We start from the raw sequence: 25,991 nt of genomic DNA, 5'->3' as shown, positions 1-25,991 counted from the left end.
CATTAAATTGGCTCCTTAAGTAAAGAGAAATACGAATCTGGCATCCAGATCCCTCTCTCCACACCCACCCCGTTCCTTTCTGCACTCGAACGCCAAGCACCTCCGAAATTCCCAAGGGAAATATCTCGTGTCTCTTCCAAGCCCCACCCCTCTCTCCCTGAGTCCTCCTCTTCTGCTTGTCATTGGCTGAAAGGGTTGCAGGCTGAGGCGGCCCGACAGGCGCCTTTCCAGGTAATTCCCTCGCTGAGCTGTCAGTCAGCCTCAGCCTGCACACTCCTCAGCCAATAACAAGCCGAGGAGGTGGGATGGCTTGCCCCTCCTGTCTTCCACGCCCTCCTTCCCTCTTCCCTTCGTCAGGAAGCGGGTGCGGCGCTGGGGACTGCGAGGTTCTTCTCTCCCCCCCCACCTCGCCAGGCAGCAGTAGGGGCAGTGGGGACTCTCCAACTTCTCCCCTCCCTCTCCTCCTCTCCCCCCTCAGGCGGCAGCAGCAGCCGCGGTGGGGACGACGACGACGACGTCCGCGACGCTCAGTCAGTAAGTCGCAGCTACCGCGGCTGCTCCAATCCCGGCCGCGGCTGCTTTCATGGTGGGGCTGGCAAGTCATTTAATGGGGCCGAGCCCTTGTTTGCGCCAGGGTCGACACGGCCGGCTCCCTCTCCTCTTCCGTCAGCCCGCGGGGACGGCGATCGCGAGGCTCGGTCAGCAAGTCGTCGCCGCCGCCGCCGCCCAGTCCCCGGCCGGGGCGGCTGGAATGAGGCCGGCAAGCCTTTCAGCAGGGCGGGCCGCTGTCTGGCTCAGTGTCGATACGGGCCACTGACAAGCGTGCAGGCGAAAGCCACGCAGCTTCGAACTCGAAAGCGAGGGAAGAGGAAGTGCCCCCCCGCCGCCGCCCGATGTCAGAGGCAGCCTGGCTGTCAAAAGCCGAGGTCCCTGCTAAAAAACGGCGTCGACATCGGCCGCCTCGGTAGAAAAGGCTGTATAGAAAAATGCCTGTGCAGCCTGCCTGCGAGTGAGCCAGAGATGCTGCCGACGTTGCCCTCACTGATGACTTCCTCTTCTTCTTCCTCCTCAAGCTGGTTCTTGAGATTAATCGGGAGGCGAGAATTAAGTGGCTCTGTGGAGTTCAGCTTTGAAAACCTCGGTTGCTCGCTGGGCTGGGAGCAACTCCTCACTGAGGCTGCAGTCCAGTGCCTTCTTATTTGGATGAAACTCCTGTTACACTTGGTAGAACTTCTGCATGCATGTGCATAGGGCTGGGCTGTGCCCTATGCACAGGCGCTCCAGGCGCACAGCCCATATCTCCTGTATGCTACAGAGATATAGTGCAGCAGATTGCACAATACTTTGTGTTCAACTACTCTGATATAAACTACAAGTAAGCTATATGTTAGGGATTAAGTTAGCCAAATCATTCTCTTGGCCCTGATGTGCTAACAGAGCCTGTTTGAATGTTTGAGGATTTACAGTGTGTTTGCCCATTATATGTAATTACTTTTTAGAAGCAAGTGACCCTTTTGTATTATTATTTTCTTCAGGTTGTTGTTCCTGGTGAACCTACTGTCTATGACCTTAGTGAGCATCCTAATCAGCCATGGCGTACAGTACAGGTGTCGCAGGAGATCCAAACCAGCTCGCACAGCGTATAACTTCTAACATCCAAAAAATCACACAATGCTGTAAGTGACACCTAAACTAGTTTATGTGTAAAGTAAATGGAACTTTGATGAGAGGCACAGAACCCTTTACTTCCTTGAGCCAGTTTTAGAGTGCTCGTTAAAACAAGCGCAAAATATTCATCTCAACATCTCAAAATATTATAGTAGTTTACTGTCAGCTTTGCAATTTTTGCTTTCATTTGCAAAACTCCTAGCAGTTATGCAATATCTGACTTCTGGTGAGCCTTTGGCACATAGCCAAAGCATTTTGACAATCTTATCTGGAAGCCTGTTGTACATATTCTGGATGGTGAAGGATTGAGTTAAGAATAGTAGATTTACCCTGCAGAATGTTTTTGTACTAGGAGAACATAGCACAAAATTGACTGGTGAGGAGAGAGATGCCAGAACAACAAGAAGCTTGTTTCGTATGTAATATACTTGCATTACATATGATCTTCAAATGTCCTCTCTAGATATTGTCTACCTCACAGTGGAGTACTTTACTTTTCTTTATAAGATATTGCTCTTCTTGTGCTGGCTTAAATAAGTGCTACAGGAAGAAACTTATTCCTGAGAGGTAGACTTTTATAGCAAAAAAACCAGTATCCCATGGCACCTTTTATGCAATGATAACATTGTCTTTTTAAAAACATTTATGAATAAGAGTCGACTTGGCCAGACAAAATGTGGTAAGAAATCTTATGGTAATATTTGTACTCCAAAACTCTTGTAAATTGAGATTGTTAGTGACTTGCTATTTGCTTGAGCGTACTGTTTGTCAGATGAAGTTAAATTATATCTTCAGATTCTGGATAATCTCTTATACCAAATTGTTCTTGTGTACACAGCAACAACCCCGTTGCTTTGACACCTTCATGAAGCTGATTTCAGTGCATTGGTAGCCTGTCTAAAGAGATCTGTCTGATTAATCTTACTCTGCAGGTAGTGTACATGCAGCGCACACACACACACACACACACACACACACTCAAGCTCTCCCTCCCCCTCCACACAAGAGTACAAAGACATTAGGCCCATTCACATGTTATGCTGAACAGAAGTACACTTCCTATCTGCACCATGCATTTGGAGGTGCACCTAGGTAAATTGGAGCCTGGACCTAAAAGCCTTTGGAGTGACCTCACTACAAATTAAGCGTCGTTCATATGTATGTCTGTTCTATCTATATAGACACACCCATACAGTATTTTTAACACGTGTTCTTAAGGGCACAAACAGCAACTGAACTCACAAGAATGTAGGAATATAAAACAGGAATATTAACACAAATATATATTAACAGAAACATTTCAACACACAACTTAACGTATTCTTATCCCACATATTTCTTTCCCCACTCCCCCCTCTTTCTCTAAAGCAGAGGTCATGCTCAGCACCTGTCACAGGTCACAGTCACACATGGCTGCCCAGCACAGTGCGGGACAGACTCAAAAGGATTTAGGATGCCCAGGGGTGTGGAGATCCTGGACTTCAGCCCAGAAGTCCAGAGGCAAGAGCGCCTCTGTATGCATTTGAAGGGCCTGGAGCAGGTTCACTTTTAAAATGAACATAGGTACAGTCATTCACACAAACGTGGACTGACATACGCACATTTGTACAGCATAATGTCTGAATCAAGCTAAAGAAGGTCAATGAATGCATAGAGGATTTGGTGGGATGGAGTAATCTGTACAAGGAGGAGTCTGGCTATAAATACAAGAGATAGGGGAGGGGAATAGAAAGTGAAACCAAAGATGAACAGAACGTATTCATGCAGTCCTGAGGAAACTTTTTCCAAGTGTATTCTCAGTTTTAGAAGGGAAACACCTATCATGGCAGCAGGTTGTAAAGGAGACCCCGTTTGGGAATATTTTAATGAAGTTATTGTACCTGTGGAAATGACAGTCACTGTTTGCATTTCACATGCATGCAACAAAGAAATGCAAGGTCTCATTGTCTGAATGAAACAGCATTATGAGATGTGTGCAGCTATTATAGTGTGCCTACCTTCTAAAAATGAAACCTACATCTAGCCCTGGATATGTATTTAGGTTATATTAGACAACAAGAATATACTTTTACTAGAAGATGATTAAACAGAATCTTCCTGACTTGTGATTTAAATTATTAAAATTTAGTTCTTTTAAAAAATGACTTAAATCAAATCAACCCTGCCTGTATATGTTTAAGTGTTCTTTCATCTGAAAGTCCTGCAAGTATAAAACAAACATAATAGGGGAAAAGGTTTGGGGGTGGGGCCATAGCTCACTAATAGAGCATCTGCTTTCCCTGGTTCAATCCCTGGCATCTCCAGGCAGGCTTGGGAAAGATTCCTGCCTGAGACCTTGGAGAGCTGCTGCCAGTTGGTGTATACTGAGCTAGATGGACTAATGGTCATTCAGTATAAAGCAGCTTCCCATGGTAGGAAGCAAGCCCTCTTCCTCCCATGCTTTCCACAGGCAGCTATTTGTTGATGTGGGGAGCATTCAGATTGTCATGCCCTAAACTCAAAGCCTCAGAATACTGCATCATACTCTTTCTGAATATGTAGATTGGCCTTGATTGATTCTCACACACCCCTCTTTACTGGAACAGCTGTTGCTGTTTGCTGCTGCAATTTCCACAAGAGCCACATGGGTAGAAGCCCATCTTCCCTGCATCGTTATGTAATATGCAAGCAGTGCCCAGCCCCATGGGAAGTACATTGTTTTCATTTAAGAATGCATAGGAGGAAGGCAAACCACATGGGCAAGAAACGTTTGCACCTATCCAAACTGGTGTAGGGGAACTGCAGAGGCAGTTGTGCTGGTGAAGGCTTATGTAAAGAGGGCCTTCCTTGCTAAAGAACTTCAAGTAATAGCATGATGCTTTTGAGTTGCGTTAAGTCTGACAGATATTGATGAACTCCGTCACTCATTAGTTTTTTAAAAACTCTATAATTGTGCTAACTAGTTGACATCCATGCTGTGCTTTTTCAATCAATCATCTTTATTACGAAGTTTTGTTTTGTTTTGTTTTTAAAAGTGAAGATGTTTAATAATAAAATCAATGCAGATACTTTAAATCCAAACAGGACTAGAGTTCAAAGGGGCAGCGACAGCAACAAAAAGCAGGGCGGGGGGGGGAACTCTCCAAGGTGAAGGAGCCTGACCTAGAACTTGCCATCAAGTTCTGCTGCTGCTTGATTGGTGAAGCAGACACAACCTTCTGCTTTAGACTTGGGACTCCTCTTCTTCTGGTCCACTTGCTCCTGCACTGATCCAGGGCTTGGATCAGCTTCAGTCAACTCTTCCTCACTATCCTGCATTCCACAACTCTTGCTCCTTATCCCACTTCAGAACTCAATGTTGGGGGATGAGGTCCTTGAATGAAGAATGTATGAATGACTGCCATAAATGGGGAGACCACTCATGCTGTGGGTTTTGTCCTATGAAAGTTAGTCATGATTAAGTACTATTGAAATCGGGAGGCAAGTTAGTCGTGACTGACTCAAGTCTCATTAATTTCAGTGAGTTTTAAGGATCCTAACTTTACAGCTTTTTTGTCAGTAGTTAGCTAGCATTTGCTTTAGCTTCTGTGGCACTCCAGCTTGAATTACATTCAGAGTGATATTTTTTGGTGGGTTATGGAAGAGCAAGTGAATGTGCCAGGAATATGCCTTAAGAAAATCAGCCCACATTGATGATGGAAGCACTGCTATGGCACCTAAACTAGATTTCTGTAATTGCTTTTGCTCATTTATCACTTGTGGCAAAGCAAGACAAACAAGTTTTAATGGTGTAACTTGTTTCCCTGTTAATTGGACAATTGTTTTGTGTACAAGAAACTTCAGGCCTATGCAGCTGTTAAGGAGTTCATTATAATACAGTCCTATGTTTGTTAGCAAATGCGAAGCTCCTGTGTTTCTGGGCATATAAGAAATGAAGTTATTGTGTTTCTACAACTAATGCGAGTACTTTGCCCTTGACATAGATCTTTTTCATTTATAGCCTGTTTCTCTTTCAACATTGAACTTCATTCGTTCGTTCATTCATTCGATTTCTATACTGCCTTCCAAAAATGGCTCAGGGCGGTTATGGGGCACTTCTCCCATTCAAACTCTAGCCAGATTCAGACCTGCCTGAGAACTGCATCATATGCCTTTAAACCATTTCCTGAGTGTGTGGTGTTAGTACAATACATGTGCTTTTATTATGAAATAAATGCCAACATACTTGCTTTGAAATGCCAACATACTTGCTTGATTATAGGAATTAATCATTATATCTTATGGTTGACTATTGCAGTGTGAGGTAAAGAACAGCAAGATCTCAACTTGGTGAGGCAGTTAAGATTGAAATGACAGCCTTAGTTACAGTATTCTCTCTAATTTTTTCCATCTGTGTGTGGAATGAGTTTTGTTCTGAGCAGCAGTATCAAGACAGTATGTGTGTTCAGAATGGGACCTTCCTGATTCAACCTGAGTGGGATCTAAAATTAACTGAGCAGACATAAAAATTGTGAGTGTGTGCATTCCTTAGAGGGAACACTGCTTAGCTACAGTGATCTGTACCCCAATGGCTGCCTTTTCTTTGTGCAGCACAGTGAGAAAACCATGGCGATGAATATAGTGAGTTCTGTGACCCTGAATGTGCTTGATGCCTCTTAAACCAGAATTCTTAAATATTCTCCTTTCTATGCCTTTGGCTGACTGTGGGACTGATGAAAGTAATATTGATTAAGAGTTGTTGAATTAATGTGCAATGAGGGTCAACACATAAGAGACTCATTTAGCTTTTTAGCTGTGTGACAGGGAGAGTGTTGGCAGCTGTGGCTTTCAGCAGTGCAGCACTCTGAAAGGGAATTGTACCTGCTAGATATCTCCCTTTGAGCTACTACTAAAAATTCCGTCTCCTTTGGGACAGAAGTTCTCAGCCCCCCGCCGCCACCCCCTCCCACTCTTTCTTGACTATGCAAGACTGAGTATCGAAGCCATCCTTGCATTTCTGTCATCTGCTTCCTTGCCTTGGTCATGGGAAGCACACCTGTTCTTGTGGTTGAGAGAGAGAGAGGCTTGTGTGGCCTCAGAAAACCATATAACTATAGTACAATGCCCTATTTGAGATCTACTTAACTGCTGAGATTATGACTGCCACAGGAGAACTTGACCAACCTATTCTGGGGTTCTTGATTGAGAAAGAAGAATCTTTGCCAAACTATGCCAAAGATGATCGAGAAAGCTTTTCTTCAAGAAGCAGCAAGATAATATAAGTGGGAGTGCTTCTTCCACTTGCTGAATATTTTCTTGCTGTTTTTCACAATGTGTGTGTCAAATCAGATCTTGGAGGCATTCAAGCATGTTGAACTTAAACAGGTTGAGGATAGTTCCTCTTTCAACATCTGGAGTTATACTACAGGCAAATACTTCCTGTCTTTTGTACTGTTTCTGTTCCAGCTAATATAGATATTTATTATTTAATTTATATACCACCTAATATTGAAATCTCTAGGCGGTGTACAGAATTAAAACATAATATAAAATATAACATTTAAAATTGATAAAAGATAAAAATCATGATAGATAAAACATTAAAATTGTGTGTGTGTGTGTATAGATAGATAGATAGGGTAAATCCTGCTGTCATTGATATCTTAAAGCCTCTTTAAGAACCTTTTCTGTATTGCTTGAATTGAGCTCAGGCTAGTCCTTAAAGGCGCCAGTCCTTAAATTGCTGCAGATATTGGACTTGTGTGAGCAATAATTTGTTTCCTGCGGTGAGCAAGAATATCCTCTGCACAAGGAAACGTGTGTAAACTGGAAAAATGATAGGTCACCTTTGTGCCTGGAATGTCTAGTAGGAGTATATGTGTACTGATATACTAGTCCAGCTGAGCTGGACTAGTGACTTTTGCAGACTCTGTATTATTGGACTGTCTAGTCTGGGTAGTGGTGTTGCTCACAGCTAACATTCTGATGTTAAATTGGAAGGGAAAATATTGGAAGAGAGGGAAAAGAAGGCAGATGGCATGAATGAAGGCCATGTTGTGTACTGACAAATGTGACAGAGGATGCTCACTGGTTGGTTTTTCTCCCCCTTTTTCTCCCTTGACTGGGTCATCCATATAGATCCCAGGAGTCCTTCTAGTTCATTCACACTAGCAGTAGAGGCCAACAATGGGCATAACTAGCTCCTGTATAGCTCCAGGATGTTATGTGCCCCAAGGTTCCTAACCATAGACAAGAATCTGTGTTCTTATTTTGTGGGCTGTTGACCATTGTCTGGAGAAAAAGGAAAGGCTCAGCATTTGCCTTGCTTCTTCCTTGTTTTTTGTAGACACAGTTAATTCTCATAAAAAGAAAACACAGATCAGTATAAACAACTGTTCGTGGCAAGGCTGATCCACAGTTTTGCTCTTTCCACAGCACCATTTTTTAAAAGCACTTTTCTTCCATGCAGTTACACTATGGATCCCCCAGATGGCACTATGCATGCTTTTTGAAAAAGGAATTCTCCAAAAATCTGTAAAACTGGCATAAGTAGTTAGCATGCAAATAAAAGTATGATGTAAGAATATGGCTGGACAACTTGTTCTGAAAGAGGTTATTCCCAAATAAACCTCAAACCAATCGGAGTATTAATCAGGTCTGTAATAAGTTTAGTATTAACTACTAAAATGTCTCGGTATTCTATGTCCATCAATAACTGCTGTGTCTCTAAATAATCAGCATGCAGAATGTGGTCCCCATTCCAGGGAACCAAGACTACTACAGGAAGCTGCATGCCCATTGCTGCTCTTGTAGCTCCTCTGTTAGGCAGTGTGGATGGGGAAAGGACCCTCTTTTACCTATATTTACCTGACTAGAAGGCGACCCTGAGATTAAGATTACCCCCTTAAAAAATATGGGATAAATATATTTTATACTCTTTACCCAGTAGGCAGAGGACCCTGAACTTAAGACAACCCTGTCCTCCCAAATTCTAACATCAAAAAAACTAGGAAAAAACCTTTTTTAGATTAAATTAATTCAGTAAATGTTGGTGTGAGGGAGCACTGCTTGTGGTACACCCTGTGTACTATTTGTAGGGAGTCTCTTGCATCCACAGTAGAGGAAATCAATAAGCAGAAACATTTTTGTTAGTGACCCACTTGCTGGATCAGTATGGTTATTTCCATTAAACTGGCCATCAGGTAGCTTTCATTCATAAAATGTGCTATTGATTCTGTACCCTAGACCTAACCATATTTAGTTTAGATTAAAACGTTCACACATTTCAATCTAGGTAGGTAGACTGGATCAAATCATTGACTTAGATGGGACTACTCTGGAGTAAATAGTTGTAGAGTTCAATCTAAATCTCTCTAACATTTCACTAAATCATGTTTGTAATGTTTGAAGTTCAGATATGAGTATGATCTTAAGAACACTGTCCAAAATTATTGGGGGAGTTTATCGTCAGAGGTCAATGTTGGCTCAGTTCACCAGCCAGACAAAATATTTTACTCATCAGATGGTTTCCCAAGCTATTTTGATACATGGTAATGTACCATTACTGTCGGGTATCATTTTTCACTTGCCGTAGACAAGTGGATTTTCTGAGTTCTGATTATAGTTTATACTGGCATTCTTCTTCTAACCTGTCCATCCTTTGGATTCAGACTAAATGACTTCCTGATTTGGATCAGCCATTTGAAAAAAATAAATGTGGTTTTCTTTAATCCTTATTCACAGCTACTGAAGCCTTGCTTAAATGAAATTTAAGTAATCTTTTGTAAATCTAGATTACAATTTAAAGGAATAAGATCAACTCCACACACCAGGACTGGCTTTGGGCTGATGACTCCTGAAACTTGAGCTTTGTGATTTGGCATGGTGGTCTGAGTCCCACTGGGAGTGCCAAATTTTGCTTAGCTATTGCACTTACTGGGTGGTCTTGAGAGACTGCAGCTAACCTACCTCTGTTTTCACATTTGTTCAGATGTGTGCCAATGATCATGGTCTCTGTGACCATACTTTTACTCAAGTTGTGGGAAATCAAAACATCTTGCAGGTGTACAATAACAAAGGTGTACAATAACAAAAATAAATTACAGCCTAGGCACAGGCAAATATCAGTATTAGAGGATGATGTCTTGGCCAAGTAGTTTACTTGCCTGAAAAGGAAGCATTAGGTCTGAAACCAGAAGACACTGTCCTGTGGCTATCTAGCAGTGCAGTATTAAACCAGAAGTGGTGAGGGAAAGTACTGAAAGTAAGAGGTACCAAGTAACTTGGTGGGGATGGGGCGGGGGTGTTAGTCGCTCTTATGGATTGCATCCTGTGTACTACTCCTGCTAGTCCCTGAACTGGTTGTACCTGAAAAAATTGATCTAACAGTTGTCCTCTTATCATGCTTCCATTTTGCTGAAATGTGTGTGCCTGAGAATTTACTGTTGCGTTCAGGAAGAGCAAGAGAGTTTAAATTGTCTTCAGAACGCTTGTCGTGTGTCAAGAGTTATGAAACTTGTGACGTTGGTTTCATTGCATTATCATGGACATACACTTAAACAGAGCAGCAGCTGTCTCTGCAATGCTCATATTACATTACATTTTTTAAAATTTTAAATGTGGCTTGAAGGCTTTGACGAGTTTAGTTGTACAACTGTCTGGTTTCTGGTATGTGCAAATATATCTTTGCCTTGCTGAATTTGACCTACCACAGCTCTGTCGACTGTGTATGTTTCCGAATTGTCAATTAGATATGCATGGAACTGAACTGAAAATATATCATTACAAAAAACCAACCCTCTCCTCTTCCTCTTTTTTGCAAACAGCTGCAGAAATACAAAGAGTACTGAATCAACTTGGAACACCACAAGACACACATGAATTGCGGCAACAGCTGTAAGTGCTTCATGAGATGACCTTTCATTTAAATTCATTGTGAAGACTTCTTGGTATGTGTTGATGCCTCAACAAAGTGTTCAGCATCTTTAAAGTGTATGCCAACTAAAGGATGGAATCCAACATCTCTCTGTATGTGTTGACTTGTTAATCCTCCAAGGTACATTGCTGCTGCTATGTTGCTGGTGTGAGAAACAAGAGCACAGAGAGGAAGCAAAGGCTACAGAGTTGCTTTAAAAATTCAATTTTAATATTTGCTGCCATTTGTAAATGGTTGTGGTGAAACTTCTGAAAGCTATACAGCAAACTAATTTCTTAAATGGTACAAATGTAAACCAATAGAACAGGGGTGGGGAACCTTGGCCCTCCAGCTGTTTTTGAACTACAACTCCCACCATCCCCAGCCAGGCTGGGGATGATGGGAGTTATAGTTCAACAGCTGGAGGGCCAAGGTTCCCCACCCATGCAATAGAACAATGAATATCAAAACACCACAGGAATGGAGTGGGTGGTAAATAGAACCGGAAATGCCGTATCATGTCTGTCGAGTGTAACAAAGGCTCTGCAAAAAATAAAAAAACTGTCATGGCATAAGGTAACACACCTACAGTTACCTACAGATGGTTAACTAGAGTACTGGACACCCTGGTATTGCCCTACATATAAGCAGTAGAATTGCTTCCAATAGTAAAAGATCCATTTCTGATATGACATAAAGCTGGACGCTCAGTGAAAGAACTGGCTTCCCAGTTTACATCACTCCTTAAGTTTCATTAATGCCCATCAACTTCTACCTGGACCTTGTTGCTAGTTTGGTCACATGAACTGTTGGTCAGTGTGTTGTGTTCTAAAGTAATAAACTCGCACTTTGGCCTTGCTTTAGGCTTTTCTTATAGTACTAGGAGATATACTGGATTCCAGGGCTGCACAACTTCAGCCCCCTTGCAGATGTTGGACTGCAACTCCTATCATCCTTGACTACTGGCCACTGTGGCTGGGGATAATGGGAGTTGTTGTCCAACAGTAGCTAAAGGGCTGAGGTTCTGCAGCTGTGTAGTACATTGAAGAAAGTGTATGTTATCAGGCATATCTGCATTTGTGGGTCATAGTTCTAAATTAGAATATGGTATTTTCCATAAATTATTTTCCATAACTTGTGCTCATAGTTCATGGGGAAATGTAGCTTTTGGGGGAGGTGGGAGAAAATCTGCAAACCTTCCTAAAAAACGTGTTTTGCATACAGTGGGGAATTTTTCACCATGAAAACTGCTCCCCCTTTAAATAAATAAATGTGGATGGTGGGAGGAGATAATCTACCTATGGTTCTTCTATCAGTCATTTAAGCAAATCCTGTGATAGGAGAGCTGGTCTCATGGTAGCTAGCATGATTTGCCCCTTAGCTAAGCAGAGTCTGCCCTGGTTGCATATGAAAGGGAGACTAGAAGTGTGAGCACTGTAAGATATTCCCCTCAGGGGATGGAGACACTCTGGGAAGAGCATCAGAAGGTTCCAAGTTCCCTCCCTAGCTTCTCCAAGATAGGTCTGAGAGGGGTTCCTGCCAGTCTGTGAAGACAATACTGAGCTAGGTAAACCAATGGTCTGCCTCGGTATATGGCAGCTTCTTATGTTCCTATGTGAGTCTTTTCTTGTTGTCAAACAGTTTAAAAGTGAAGTCTAATCTAGCATTTTCAATTGCTTGTTCTTAATTTCCATAGATGTGAAGCCAGTAGCAATTCTGTATATATTAATGAGCCCCTCTCCGAAGATTTCTCTAAAGATAGTTCACTATGGAATGTTACCAAATAATATCGGTAGAATAATGGAACAGCTGAATTATTCATCTCTGTTTCAGGCAACAGAAGCAGCAGTATACAAACCAACTTGCCAAAGAGACAGACAAATACATTAAAGAGTTTGGATCTCTGCCTTCAGTAAATGAGCAGGTATAAAAATGTACCATGCGTGTGCTTCACTTTTTGTTTTCTTTTTGCAAACATTACTCCTGATGCATGTCAAAACTACATTGATTGAATATTTGAAGCAATTAAGAGGCTAAGTATTTCTGAACTACTAGGATTATAGGATTTATTTTGGTACAGGCACTTGGCTTATGATCATTTTAATCACATTGACTGCAATCCTGTGCACAGTTAGGCTGCTTAAATCCTGTTGATATTAATGAGCTTTAAGCAGCCTAAATATGCATAGACTTGCTGCCTTTCTGTTCTGTGTATGCATGCTACAGTATACAAGATGGGAAAGTATTTTTTGGCAAACTGCCTTTAAAAATAATTACTGTGATCTGTTTAAAAAGATTGCTGGTGGATTTTTTAAAGAGGGAAAACGCCAAATTGGAAGAAACTTAAAACACGGAATACTTGCCCCAAATTTATACAGATGTGTGGGGCCCTCATGGAGCTCTGACGGTGGCACATACACTGGAATTTATGGAGCTGCAAAGTTCACTAATTTACAAAGAAAAGCTGACTAGTCCTCTGTTCTTACCAGTGGAATCTCTGTGCTGTGGCCCACAGCTTGAGGTCTGGGCCCTAAGGCAGTGTTGCAGTAGGCCAATGCAGTGCGAGTTTATCCCACTTCCCTGTATGCAGTTAAGAGTGCTGGTGTCTGAACTTGCTGCAAGGCCTTATACTCTTGTGCTTGTTTCAAAAGTACACAGGAGCGGATCCATACATGCTGCTTATTAGGAATGTTCTTGAAGCGTTTCATCGCCTTGTTGGAAAGGCACCGAAACATCTCAGACTCTTGCAGCCAAAACATTTTGGCACGGGGCAAGGGGTACCTGCTCCTCCGGTGAGCTGCCGCCACTCCGCACTGCCCCATCGTGGCAGTCATTCTTTAAATCTAACTTGGAAGTAGCAGCTGCGTTGCCGTCCCCTTTTAACTGCCACGCCGTGGGGATGCTGCTCCCAGCAGCCCTCCCTTGGCGTCGGCACGCAAATGGCTTTGGTGCATGTGTCATCGCTGTTTGCATGCCGATGCCATGGAAGGGCTGCTGGGAGCAGCGTCCCTGCGATGTGGCGTTGAAAAGGGGGCAGCAGTGCGGCTGCTGCTTTCAAGTTAGAATTAAAGGACGACAGCACAGCAGGGCAGAGGTAGCTCACCGAAGGAATAGGTAGGACCTCCCTGCCTCCTTTTTAAAGGGAGCCCTCTCCGCCCCCTGGGATATGCACAAAGCACTTCATGCACAGCCCTACTACTTACTTCTGTGAACAAACGTCAGCTGCGGGGTAAGAATAACCACTTGGCAGCCATTGATGCAGAAGCAGTTTTGAATTGCTGGTGACTTAGTCTTGCCTCTGAAAAATACCCTTGAGCTAATGTGAGGTAGGGGCAAGAGCAGGGTGCACACCTTCAGCCATCTAGCTATCGTTGGACTATTTTTATTTTATTTATTTATTTATATTTCTATACCGCCCTTCCAAAAATGGCTCAGGGCGGTTTACACAGAGAAATAACAAACAAATAAGATGGCTCCCTGTCCCCAAAGGGCTCACAGTCTAAAAAAGAAACATAAGACTGTTCAGCAACAGTCACTGGAGGTACTGTGCTGGGGGTGGGTAGGGCCAGTTATTCTCCCCCTGCCAAATAAAGAGAATCACCACGTTAAAAGGTGCCTCTTTGCCAAGTTAGCAGGGGACCACTGTGACCAGTAGGGATGATGGGAGTTGTAGCCAACATGTACAGGAGGGCCCAAGTTGTGCAGCCCTGGGCTAGAGTATTGTGTTTAGAAAGGGGTTGGCAGGTTTAAATGGTTGCTGTTAGTTAGCCAACATTAGTTGGCTTTGCACAAGTCACTAATGTGCTTCACAGAGTTGCTGTGAATTGTTTCAGTGGAATTGTTTCACTTCCCAGGAAAGTGGGATACAAAGGCACTACATTTTTATCTGCTCTGGTGTGATGGAAATTAAGTGACTAAAACACCTATTTCTAAAGGAATGCTTGGAAGTTCAAGGTGAATTTCACTGATGCACACAGCTTCCATTTCTTTAAGACTTTTAGTAATCCAGTGCACAGAGGCCTTGCAGTATGACTTTAAATATGCATGAGCACCTCAAACTATAAACCTGAAGGAGGCATGTGGGGAGTATGTGTGTGCAATACTTTATTCAAAGAAAGCATTTTCCCTTACTTGATGCACACTTTTATACACAAAGGTTACGTGATCTTCAGTGGAACTGAAAGGGGTTTGTGCATATATAACTAGAAATTTAATTTATTTAGTAAGCCTGTGCATTGGAACATCTGATTCTGGTAAATTTTCAGCAGAAAACCCTCCCCCAGTGCTGTGGGAAATGGGGAGCACTTCCACCATGGCCCTCCCTTTGCAGTATCTGCCCTGTCTGGCACCAAGTGGGTGAGGCCTTTTACTTGAAACAGAGGCCACAGGGCTGGCCAGCAAGGCATTCAGGAATGCTGGGGAACAAGCAAAGGGGCTGCTGGGCAGATGCAAAATGGCATCTGGGAAATGCAGTTTTACCTGGCACTTCCCCCATGGTGGAAAGCAGCTGGGGTTTGCTATAGATTCATTGGAATCAAATGTTCGAGTGTGCAGACCTGCTACTTAGTGCAACTGCCAAGAGATCTTTATTGGGCAGTATATAAAGGTAAATGCAGGAGAAACCCATTATTTGCAGAGGTTCTGTTCTGCAGTGGGGGTGGATAGCAAATCCACAGATAATGGAGCATTAGGGCTATGGGAATTGGGGCCTTGGGTTTTCGTGCTGCTGAAAATTGTGGGGCCCCGTTTCCCTCCAAAAGTGCCCTACCATGAGTACTTCCAGATTCAGCCATGGTGCCAAAAATCGTGCCCCCCGCTGGGGGCCATTTTAAATAAATGAGTCATAAAATAGCCCCTGAACACAAAATGGCCGGAAATGACCTCCGAGGAAAATGTCCTCTGAGGTTATTTCTGGCCACCCCCGATGTGCAGATACATGGGTTTAACACTCTGTTTCCATCCCCACCCCCCGGTGTATACCGAGGTCAGGTGCTAATTGCCTGGCCATGGATATGTGAAACCGTTAATCCGTGATTAACGAGGTCCTCCTGTAATTAAACGTATGGAAAACTCTTTCCTCAAATGAAAAACAATAGAAACTTCTGTCTGTCCAAGCAGTGCTTTCAAATAGGATTTTTCTCCTTTTTCAAACTTTTTTCCTTCCTTTTAGCGTCAAAGAAAAATACAGAAAGACAGGCTTGTGAATGAGTTCACTACAGCACTGAGTAACTTCCAGAGGGTCCAAAGACAAGCTGCTGAAAGAGAGAAAGAGCTTGTAGCAAGAGTTCGAGCCAGCTCTAGAGTGTCTGTAAGTATATCACTAACTGACAGTGTTGCCAGCTAAAGAAAATATTTGAAGTGAGATAAAATAAACCTATTTCTCTGCTCCAGTGTTCTTTCAGAGCTTTTTGTCTGTTCAGATAAATGGAATGCATCAACCTCATCCACATGCAGCCAATGCCATGCTCCATTTGTGAAATGTGAGAATTCTGTATTTCAGTAATGTGGAGCTTGTCAAATACCAAATGAATTCCTGTCTTCCAGCTCACTTCTGTCTTCATCCAGAGCCATGGACCAGGGAATATAGTTGGAGCTGCTGGGTGGTGGGCAAAACTCTGAGGGAATGTTGTGGCCAGGTACTGCATCGGCAAACACAGGGCTTGAATATAGATAGCAAGTGATCCCAGAAGATGCTGTCAGCAGCCCTGGTTTTGTAGGCAATTAAGGAGATGATAAATGCATAAATAAATACTTGCCGTGTGTAAGCATAATTGTGTTAGTGCAGGTTAAGAAGTCTGTGTTGAGCAGTGAAGCAGTGTGGTACTGAGTAGCATTGTGCTACTGATGCATTTCTGCTTCTTGTCCTCCTCAAAACTGAGCATGGAAACGAATTATGTCTCACCATATTCCAGCTCTTTCTAACAGCAAAACGAGCCTGTCTAACCTAGCATTGACCTGTCTCCACACTTCCCCAAAATCCATGGGAGTTGGTTGCCCAGGCCAGGCTCCTGCATAATCACTCTAATCCTAGTCCTAATCTAGGCGTGGCTGGTCCCTGTGGCCCTCCCCTTTCCGGATCCCTTTTTCTTCCTTCTAGCCAAACAAAAGTGGAGCTTTGTTGAGCTTTGTTGGTATCAAGCATGAACCATTTTCATCTGTGTGTTGTTTTTGGTATGTTTAGTGGCAGTAGCTGAACACAAGCCGTTTGCTGTCAGAGTGCAATGTGTCTAGGGTAGAAGAGTGCACTTGTGCACTTTGCATGTAGAGTCATACACTGCCCTTTCTGATAGGATCAGGTCATTGTTTCACTTGGGGAAAATAAAATTGGGCTGTTTCATATGTTCCGTTTATTGTCCTATATGTTCCTGTTTCACGGTCTTGATATACCGTGAAATAGATCTTATCCATTCCCTAAAAGAGAGCTGATCTCTCTCTCTCTCTCTCTCTCTCTCTCTCTCTCTCTCTCTCTCTCTCTCTCTTACAGGGTAGTGCTGAGGACGGCTACAGAGAAGGAGCGCTAGTCTCCTGGGACAGGTAAGATATGCTCAAAAACCTATCGGTATCCTATTTATTGAATATAAAAATAGGTGTAAAACCTAGTTTTCTCTATTGCCCTAAATGCTTGAATTGCTAATTAGGCAACCTAATATTAAGCTGTGGTGTGGTAAGCCTGATGCTTTATTTACTAAAGCATGCTGTGAATTTATAATCCTCCATTGTTGCACCTATTAGAAAAATACATCTGTGATCCTGTTTATTCACATCTTATCTGTTTTTCTCTCTTGGTTGCCATTAATGTCCTTTTTTAGTAGAGAATTGTCTGTTGCTCAAGAGTCCAGAAATCTGATTGCCAGTGGCAACTGCCTTTGCTCTGGTCACCAGGCAGAAAGATCTGTCTGTCCAAGCGGTCTGTGTGTGGGGAAGTAGGAGCTTGTGGCAAGCCCAAGATACCAGTCAAGGGGCCCACACGTTCTTCTTCGTCCCAGAGTTCTCTGTCTCCTTTGTGTGGCAGAGGGCTCTGTTACATTGGCTGGTTACTAAAGTAAGCCAAAAACTTGTGGATGTCTGTCAGCTTCCAAAATGTGTATTGGAGGCAAAATTGATATTTCTGTTCTGGTAATTGTACTGCTGAGAGCAAACTTTCTACACAGATTGAAGTCACATTTGGGACTTTAACTCCTCCCAGATCTACGGCTCTGGAAATAAAAAAAACCCCACCATGGATAGGAGAGTAAGACTGAAGCCATCTAGAGCTGCTTTCTCTAGAATACCTTGGCCAGCAATATCGAAATTTCATTTATTTCATTATATTTGTACACAGCCCCAAACTTGTGTGTCTGGGCGGTTTACGATAATATAAAACAAACATTAAAGCAATTTAAAACTACAATTCTAGTTAAAAAGTTTGGATGAATAAATGTGTCTTTAAAGACCTTTAAAAAGCTGTCAGAGATGGGGAGGCTCTTATTTCAGCAGGGAGTACATTCCAAAGTTTTGGGATGACAACAGAGAAGGCCTGTCCGTGATTGGCCACCATAAATATATAACACAGGAATTGACTGTAGTATCTTTTTAAAACTATGCCCAACTTATAGGTTTGCAACCATCAACATCTTTTACATTTTGTTTCATTTTGCTTAAAGTTGAAAATAGTTTACAGTAAAAACATCAGTAAACCATAATCGGCCTACAAAATTAAGACCCATGTCCATAATAAATTAAATCCAACTTCAATTAAAAATCCAGAGGGCATATTTAAATCTATCTCAGTTTTGAACCAGCTTCATAAGATTAGTAATGATGGACATATGTAGGCTTCACTGGGAAGTGGGGGCAAGTTCCAGTGTTTCACCAGCAGAGAAAGGCCTGCTCCCTCCCATCAGCTGACAGCTACTTCAAAAAGGGGATCTGGAGCAGGTCTCCTCTGACCAGAGCTCCACAAACAAGGGCACTTGTGTGCAGAGATGTGCTCTTAAGGTTGGCTGGATCCAGACCAGCTCAGGGTTTTAAACGTTCAAACCATCTTGACTTGTGTCTGAATGCTTTTTGGCTGCCAGTGAAGTTTCGTACAGAAATGATTACTAAGCCCTCATTCATAGGCTTGGAAGGTGCTGAAATAGTGCAATGGAGAAGCATTCCTTGGTGCCCATATTTTGTGCATCTTGTCCCTTCAAAACGGGAGAAGAATTATATATCCAGCCTGCCATCAAGCTGTTTCAGTCTCGACCAGGCTGAATGCATGAACTAGGCCCAAGAGGCAGGATACTTAGTTTGGAAACCTCCTAACATTTTTCAGGGTAAGCTTCCATAGAGTACCTTTGAGTTAAAATCTTAAAGTATTATCCCATTACGCTCAGGATAAAAAATTAAATGGCTGAAAATGCTAATCTAGAAGTTGATCTAGTAGCACTGAGCAAGTGGAATTATGAAAAGAATTGTTCCATTTTTATTACTGGGTTGCAAGCCCCTGACATTCAAGTAGATCTAGAGTTAAGATGGTTTGTCTTGCCATATAAAGTTTAACTCACTTGGGAAACTTGGCATCCTGCATGTTAACTTCACAGCCAACCTCAAGCTCAAGTACTAGATGAAGAAATCACAGAAGATGACCTTCGTCTTATTGAGGAAAGAGAATCTGCCATCAGGCAGCTTGAGGTGAGCTTTAAGCAGTGTTTAGAAACATAATGGTATGGTTCAGATGTAACAATAAACCATGGTGTACACATGTGCCCTCCCCACTGCTCTTTTTACACGCAAGACCAAACCATAATTTCCAAGTTAAAATGTAAGTCAGAACTGTGGTTTGTTCTAAAGTGAAAGCAAAATATGCACTTTCCTGACCTTGCATGTGTGAGGGACTTCAAAGCACATGAACCTGTGACACTCCAAGGCTCATTTTTTGTCTTACTAAACCATGGTTTAGCATCTAAACTGGGCCATGAGATCAAAAGCAGGACTTTTTTTTGCCCTTAATGTGCTCTTGTACTGAAGGATTCTTGTGATTCTTGTCCTTAAGAGGTAGTGTTCCCACTAGAATACTAGCACACATGGAACAGCAGATGGCGTTGCTTTCCACCTTTCGAAGAGAGAATTGATGCCTGCTTTCCTAGTGTGACACTGTGTTAGAATGACTAGTGGCTTGACTCTCTCAAGAGAGTTAAGTTATGGGACTCCTTTCCCCATTGGCATATGGTAACTTCCCCCCCTTCCTAGATCCGTTTTCATTCATCTTCTCATCTCCTATCTTTCTGCTTACCGGAAAGAAAATTGCAGGCTGAGTTTTTAACTACAGAGGCCCAACAGGGACATAATTATTAGAGGCCTCTTTTTCTTTTCCATAATTCCATATCAGCCAAAGAGATAGGACGTCAGTCTTTAAGAACCTGAAGTTCTTGTTCTAGCTGAGCACTTATTTCTTCTTCTATTATTATAGATAATGGCAAATCTTAAATTAATAACTAGGTAAATGGCACCGTCCTGCCACGGTTGAGCTTCACATGGTTTCCAATTGGTTTCCTTAGGAGAGCCAAGCCTGTTCTTTCTGCCTTTCAAAATCAAGTGTCTGGATTGTGCCCTAATTAAGGGCATGAATCAGGCGGGATTTTGCACTCTGGAAATAATGAGATTTCAAAGTGCTTGGCTTTGTCTGGTTTTGTCTGGGTTGTGCCTTAATAACAGGATCTCTAACTTTTTTTTTTTACCTACGGGCTAATACATTCCATATGTAAATCACTTGAGCGTCCAAATTTTTTCAAGCACATTATAAGTGGCATAATGAATTTTAGGAAATGTGCATGCACATGCTACTCTTTTCTTGTGTGGCTTTGCTTTCACCTCCATCCTGACTCCTTCCCATTGCTTTTTGTCCTGTCTCCTTCCTTCCTCCCCCCCCCATACAAGTGGTAGGCAATATATTCCGCAAACATGCTCACCATTGCAGAAGATTGCATATAAATGAACACCTCTTATTTGTTTACAGGCAGACATCACAGACATAAATGAAATATTTAAAGACCTGGGGATAATGATTCATGAACAAGGAGATGTGATAGGTATGTGAAAATTGGTGTGTTGAGGAGCTACTTGCTTTTTATCAAGTCTGGCTGCAATAGTCTGATCATATCAGCATGTTTAAAACTTGGAGCAATTAGGATAAATGTAGTGTTAGCTGTTTCTGAGTAATCCACTAAGATGAAATGTGATTTATCAAGAACCAGCATGCCCCTCTTCCATATTTGTATATTAATGATTGACAGACAGATTCCTTATCTTAGACTAGAAAAAATATTGATGTGCTTGTTTTCTTGTAGAAAAGTGCATTTTAAAACTGGATCCATGTATAAGACTTGTTAAGTGTTTTAGGCCCATATGCCAAAGGAGTTTGTGCCCCCACAGGAATATCTTCACCGCAAACTTGGAATTAAGAGTTAAAAGAAATAACAGTACAAATGAGAAACTAAACTTTAAATTTTAAACTGTATAGCCTTGTCTATGAACCTCAAGGAGAGATGTAGCTAGGAACGTGAAATGTTACAAAAGATGAATGGATGAGCAAGCTAGGTGTTAGGAGATTACCATGATGCTCTTACTGCAATAACTTCTGTCTAGAAAACTGGCTGTATCACAGACTGGTTATGATTGTACCTTGGTACAGTTTCCACCAACCTATCTTTGCATTTTTCTCAGACATCCTCAACACTGGGTTAACGCCCATCACATGCTCTGAGAGACAGGAACCAATCAAATCTTTCAGTAGGCTAGGTCCTCCTAGGTAGTGGCTGTCGCTCATTCCCCTGTTCCGTTCCTGTCTGCTCTGGGAGACAGTGTTCGTTACGAGCTCTGTAGCTCTCTAAAAGTTATTGCCAGGCTAGTCATTTTTTTTTCTAATCTATATTCCTTTCTCACTCTTGTGTGCGAGGGTGGGAAGGGAGTCTCGTATTCTACTAAATTTGGTAGTTTTAAAAGTTTATCTAATTGGATATTTTTTCTTGTTTGCCAATTTCAGTTTGGGGTCATTTGTTCCCTTACGTGAGACATGGAAGTGTCCCATTTGGGGGACATGCTGAGGGTGGTCGCTTTCTGAAGGGCCCATTTTGGAACTCTGGGGCATTGCTTCTGTTAGGAAGCCTTTAACACAGGGATTCTCAACGTTGGGTCCCCAGATGTTATTGGACTTCAACTCCCATAATCCCCAGCCCAGTGACCTTTGGCTGGGGATTATGGGAGTTGTCCAATAACATCTGGGGACCCAACGTTGAGAATCCCTGCTTTAACAGGAGCAAAACGTTCCTGTTCTGTCTCCCCAAAAAGAGCTCCAGAGGCCGGTCCGCCTCAGTCCTTTGCTGCAAGCAGGGATGTTCCTCTAAAGGCAGCGGTTTCTAATTTGCTTTAAAAAATAAATAAATAAATCTAAACACCTCAAAGAGGGAAAACCTAAGAAGCATTCCAAGCAATTTTAACTGATGTTCACCTCAGTGAATGACTTTTATTGTATTTGAATTCTATACCGCCCTTCTGAAAATGGCTCAGGGTGGTTTACACAGAGAAATAATAAATAAATAAGATGGCTCCCTGTCCCCAAAGGGCTCACATTCTAAAAAGAAACACAAGATAGACACCAGCAACAGTCACTGGAGGTACTGTGCTGGGGGTAGATAGGGCCAGTTACTCTCCCCCTGCTAAATAAAGAGAATCACCACGGTAAAAGGTGCCTCTTTGCCCAATTAGCAGGGGGTTTGGTGCAGGCGGTGTGCAAAGAGCACCAGCCCTACTGTTTACCGCCTGATTCTCAAGTCTTTTCAGTGCCCACAGGACTGATGGTCAATTCAGGCACGATACCTGCTCCGATCGCATCTATTACTCCTCTCGTGTGTGCCAATCACACAGCCACGGCCAGTTCGGGTGCTAATGTCACTCCCACAGATTCTCCTCTCCACATTGCTGTGCGGTTAGTTCTGGCATGAAAGCTGCTTCCGCTGCTATTTTGGTCATCAAGAGGAGCATGGCAGCCATTTTGGAAGCCCCTTGGTGAACAGAAGAGAGAGCAAGTGCCACCCTGGAGTTTAGAGTGCCAGAAATTGGTGCTGGAGCCCAGGGATTGGGGGTCTAGCTTGCTATCTCTCGATGCATCTGGAGCTGGAAAAATGACTGATAGAAGGGAGACATTGGTTCTTCCAGTATAATGGGACTTAGTAATCGTGAGTAGCGTTGGAGGTGGACTTGAAGTCCCTGGGGATAAAAGCAGTAATGGGCAGTTCTTTCCTCCTGATGTTACAGCATGGCTTCAAGAATTTATTATAAGACAGTCTAAGGCTCTGTCAGCAGCCCTCAAGTGTGCCTACACCAGGTCCTTCGGGGGTGGTACCTGTTTGCCCTGTGATCCCTGCCCTGTTGACCTTGTCTGTTCATGCCAAAGTACCAAGATCAAATTCACAAAGGGGGCAGTCTAGAGTTTCCTTCTCTTCCTCACCAGATACCAGCCCAGCTAGATGGGTTATCCCCCCTTCAGAAAGGGGCAAGTTTGTAAGGAGAAATAGGAGAAGGGCTCACAAGCATAGGAGGGCTACTAGTTCTTCACCATCATCTGATGGGGCACCACCCTCCAAGAAGGTGGATCAGGGGCCTCAGTGGCCAGGCCCGAAGCAGACCCATCAGGAACTGCCTGTTATACTTCCTGTCCCCCTGCAGGATCCAGACCTTTCCTCAGTGGTTCTACCTAGGCCAGTTGGAAGGGGTCCAGAACCTAAGCCAGTAGACAGTCTGTTGGGGTCTGACCCCCAGGGTTCAGCTGACATGGAAAAGGAAGAAGGCGAGCTCTCGGATGAGCAAAGCCAGCTTAAGCTACCAAGTTCATTCCACCTTTTCTCAGTGGCGGAGTTTGAAGTTCTGTTAATAAAGGCCAAAAGGACCATAAATGATATGACTTCAGGTGACAGAAAGATGAAATATACTGCTACAAGGGGAGCTTTTTATCCCCTCAAGGGATCTTCTAAGCTAGATTATAAAACAGGCAGTTTCCTGAGAAAGTCACAACCACAGGTTTAAAAGTCCAAATAAAAATAAATTTTATTAAATACAAAGTAGAGATTGGGCAGTGGTATGACACGTGGCATTTGCAGGTAATAGACTTGCAAGATGTTTATGTGTCTAGGCTTTCTACTTTACCTCTGAGTGAGTCTTTACTATTGAGGGAGATCGGAGAAGAGAAACAGTGATAGGAGGTCTCAGTGCAGCAGGCTAGTGAAAGGATCCAGCAGTGGCCATGGAAGGGGAGCAAGAGAGGTCAGTACAAGAACTAGCCAGGAAATGGGAGGGAGAGATGGAAGGAGAGGCTGGTCAAAAATCCAGCTGGAGATTGAGAGGGGGAGAATTGAGGACTCTTCTAAATTCTGGGAGTTCAGAGTGATGGATGCAACAAGGGGAAGATGTCTGGCTACAGTTGCCTGTATTGGAAGCGAGTATCAGCAAGTATTGTTGGCTGGAAAAATCGGCTAAAATTCACTTCTCCTTGGGCAGATAGTCTGAGTCTTACAACCCAGCCATGGCTTTTACACTCATGAGAGGGTGTTCCACTCAGACTACCACTGAATGTCGTCATGAGATGAAATTCAGACAAAGAATGCTTCACACTTCCCTGGGTTATTTGTCTGGTAGTGGACCTATCTCCAATGAGCCCACAGTCTTTGGGCAGATCCCATGGGAGTGGTAACCATTGCAGGGGTAACTTTTTTTTTTTAACCTCGGGGGAGGAGTTGACCGCCCTCCCCACTTCTATTGCGGAGAAAACAGATTGAAATGGAAAACCTTCTAGCCTAACACAATGAAAACTGCAACACACGAATACCCAAGAGGAGAAAAAGAAACTCTCTGGAGGAAGGAAGGAGGGGCTCTCCCTATATTTACCTGTCCGATGTGAAGGGAAGAGAAGGGTTCTCAGCAGGGAAATTGAGGTGCGATGATGGAAAAAGCAGAGGGTCACCATCTCCAGAATGGATTCCAGAGACTGTGGGCTTCTGAGTGGTCAATTTTATAGGGTAAAAAAGCACTAAATCAATATAGCTTTGCAGATTAAAAATGAATGAGAATGGTCTTTAGTGGGGAACAATAGAACGAGTTTTGGAAGAGCCAGACAGGAAAGTGTTATTAGCTTGGAAGTTTACTCGAAGGATCTGAGTAGAGTGGCTGAAATGCCCAAGTCAGGAGTGCAAGATGTGCCAGACTAGAAGAGAAGCCACAGCTGCCTTAGTTTGGGAGTCTCAGGAGTACCTTAGAGTCTCCTTGTGGGAAACCTTTCTTGGGGTGTTGGGTTGCCTTGTCTGGGCTCCTGTGGAATAGGATGCTGCGACTGTGCCTCCTCCCTAGCTGGTCCCCCAGGCTACTCTCTACTTCAGTGATAACACTGTTCCCTTCCTGGACTCACTTAAACACAGGTCAGGCTAGGCTCAGCCCTTCTGTAGAGATGCCAAGGGTGTGTGCAGAGAGTCCCATTTCTGGAACCCCTAACAATACTAATTGAAGAAAACTTTATCTTAAATCTTAAACCCATTTTACCTGGTCTCTAAGAATATTAAAAAATACAGTGGCGGTCCTTTTTTGAGGTTGTTACTCGTCATGTTGCCTAATTCACCTTAATTCGTGTTCTAATATTGATACAACAGAATGAGTACCATAATGGCATCAAGATATTGTGTGTGAGGGGGAAGATGAGTTAAAGTACACATTTTCAGCAGCAGCTCAGTTTTCTTTGTAGCCTCTAATTCCACCCTGAGTTGCATTAATTTTAACTGAACCAACCTAAATCTGTTCTGTGATGCCCACCACAGGAAATACTTTATATATGTACAATCCCAAAACAGTGTGCATCTGCTTCTGAAAATTATACTTGGACTTAAGAAGGTAAAATGACTTCTTTTTATTCCCAAAGATAGCATAGAAGCCAATGTAGAAACAGCTGAAGTCCACGTCCAGCAAGCAAATCAGCAGTTGTCTAGAGCAGCAGATTACCAGGTAAACATTGGCATATGTAAGATTATACTGGGGAAATTTTCATTTGTTGTATTAAAAAATCGAAGCTTTTAAATTGCAAGTGTATTGAAAGGGTAGACATAAGGTTCAAGGCTTCTAGTCTCTTGTGTTTGTATTTTATCATAATTTATACCCCCTGTTTTCCAAGAAAATTGTCCAAAGTGACTTAACTAAACTAAAATCAGATCAAATTTTAAAATAAGAACAATGCAGTCAATAAGAGGAACAGCTGCAGAAATTTCAACCAACCAATGAAAGCCGAAGACATTAGCCATAAGCATGCCAGAATGGGCACTGAAAAGGCTCACTTCCTGTGTTCAATCTTTGATGTTTAAAATTCACAGAAGAGGGTGCTTGCTTATAGTATGTTTTTGACACAACTGAATTGCATTATGTTCAATCTGTCTTATTTGCAAGAGAAGCAAAA

At 42.8% G+C, this 25,991-nt stretch overlaps 1 protein-coding gene across 2 annotated transcripts in view; it reads left to right on the top strand.

The window, feature by feature from the left end:
• Positions 1 to 322: 322 nt before the first annotated feature.
• The window catches only part of STX7 (syntaxin 7), a 30,864-nt gene continuing 5,195 nt past the window's right edge, over positions 323 to 25,991 (top strand). Inside the window, exons 1-9 of one of the 2 annotated variants that reach the window (XM_053287613.1) lie at positions 323 to 534; positions 1,536 to 1,676; positions 10,452 to 10,521; positions 12,374 to 12,464; positions 15,711 to 15,848; positions 17,025 to 17,074; positions 19,105 to 19,195; positions 20,520 to 20,592; positions 25,464 to 25,546. In XM_053287613.1, coding sequence (XP_053143588.1) covers positions 1,592 to 1,676; positions 10,452 to 10,521; positions 12,374 to 12,464; positions 15,711 to 15,848; positions 17,025 to 17,074; positions 19,105 to 19,195; positions 20,520 to 20,592; positions 25,464 to 25,546 — 681 coding nt within the window. In that variant the 5' untranslated portion in view covers positions 323 to 534; positions 1,536 to 1,591. Of the gene's footprint in view, positions 535 to 578; positions 1,376 to 1,535; positions 1,677 to 10,451; positions 10,522 to 12,373; positions 12,465 to 15,710; positions 15,849 to 17,024; positions 17,075 to 19,104; positions 19,196 to 20,519; positions 20,593 to 25,463; positions 25,547 to 25,991 lie in introns of those variants that run through there. The other variant, XM_053287624.1, reaches the window with a different exon arrangement.

Source organism: Hemicordylus capensis, chromosome 1 (assembly GCF_027244095.1).
Source record: "Hemicordylus capensis ecotype Gifberg chromosome 1, rHemCap1.1.pri, whole genome shotgun sequence".
Classification (NCBI taxonomy): Eukaryota; Metazoa; Chordata; class Lepidosauria; order Squamata; family Cordylidae; genus Hemicordylus; species Hemicordylus capensis.
The sequence above is the reverse complement of the archived record's forward strand: the minus strand, read 5'-3'. Positions and strand labels throughout refer to the sequence as shown.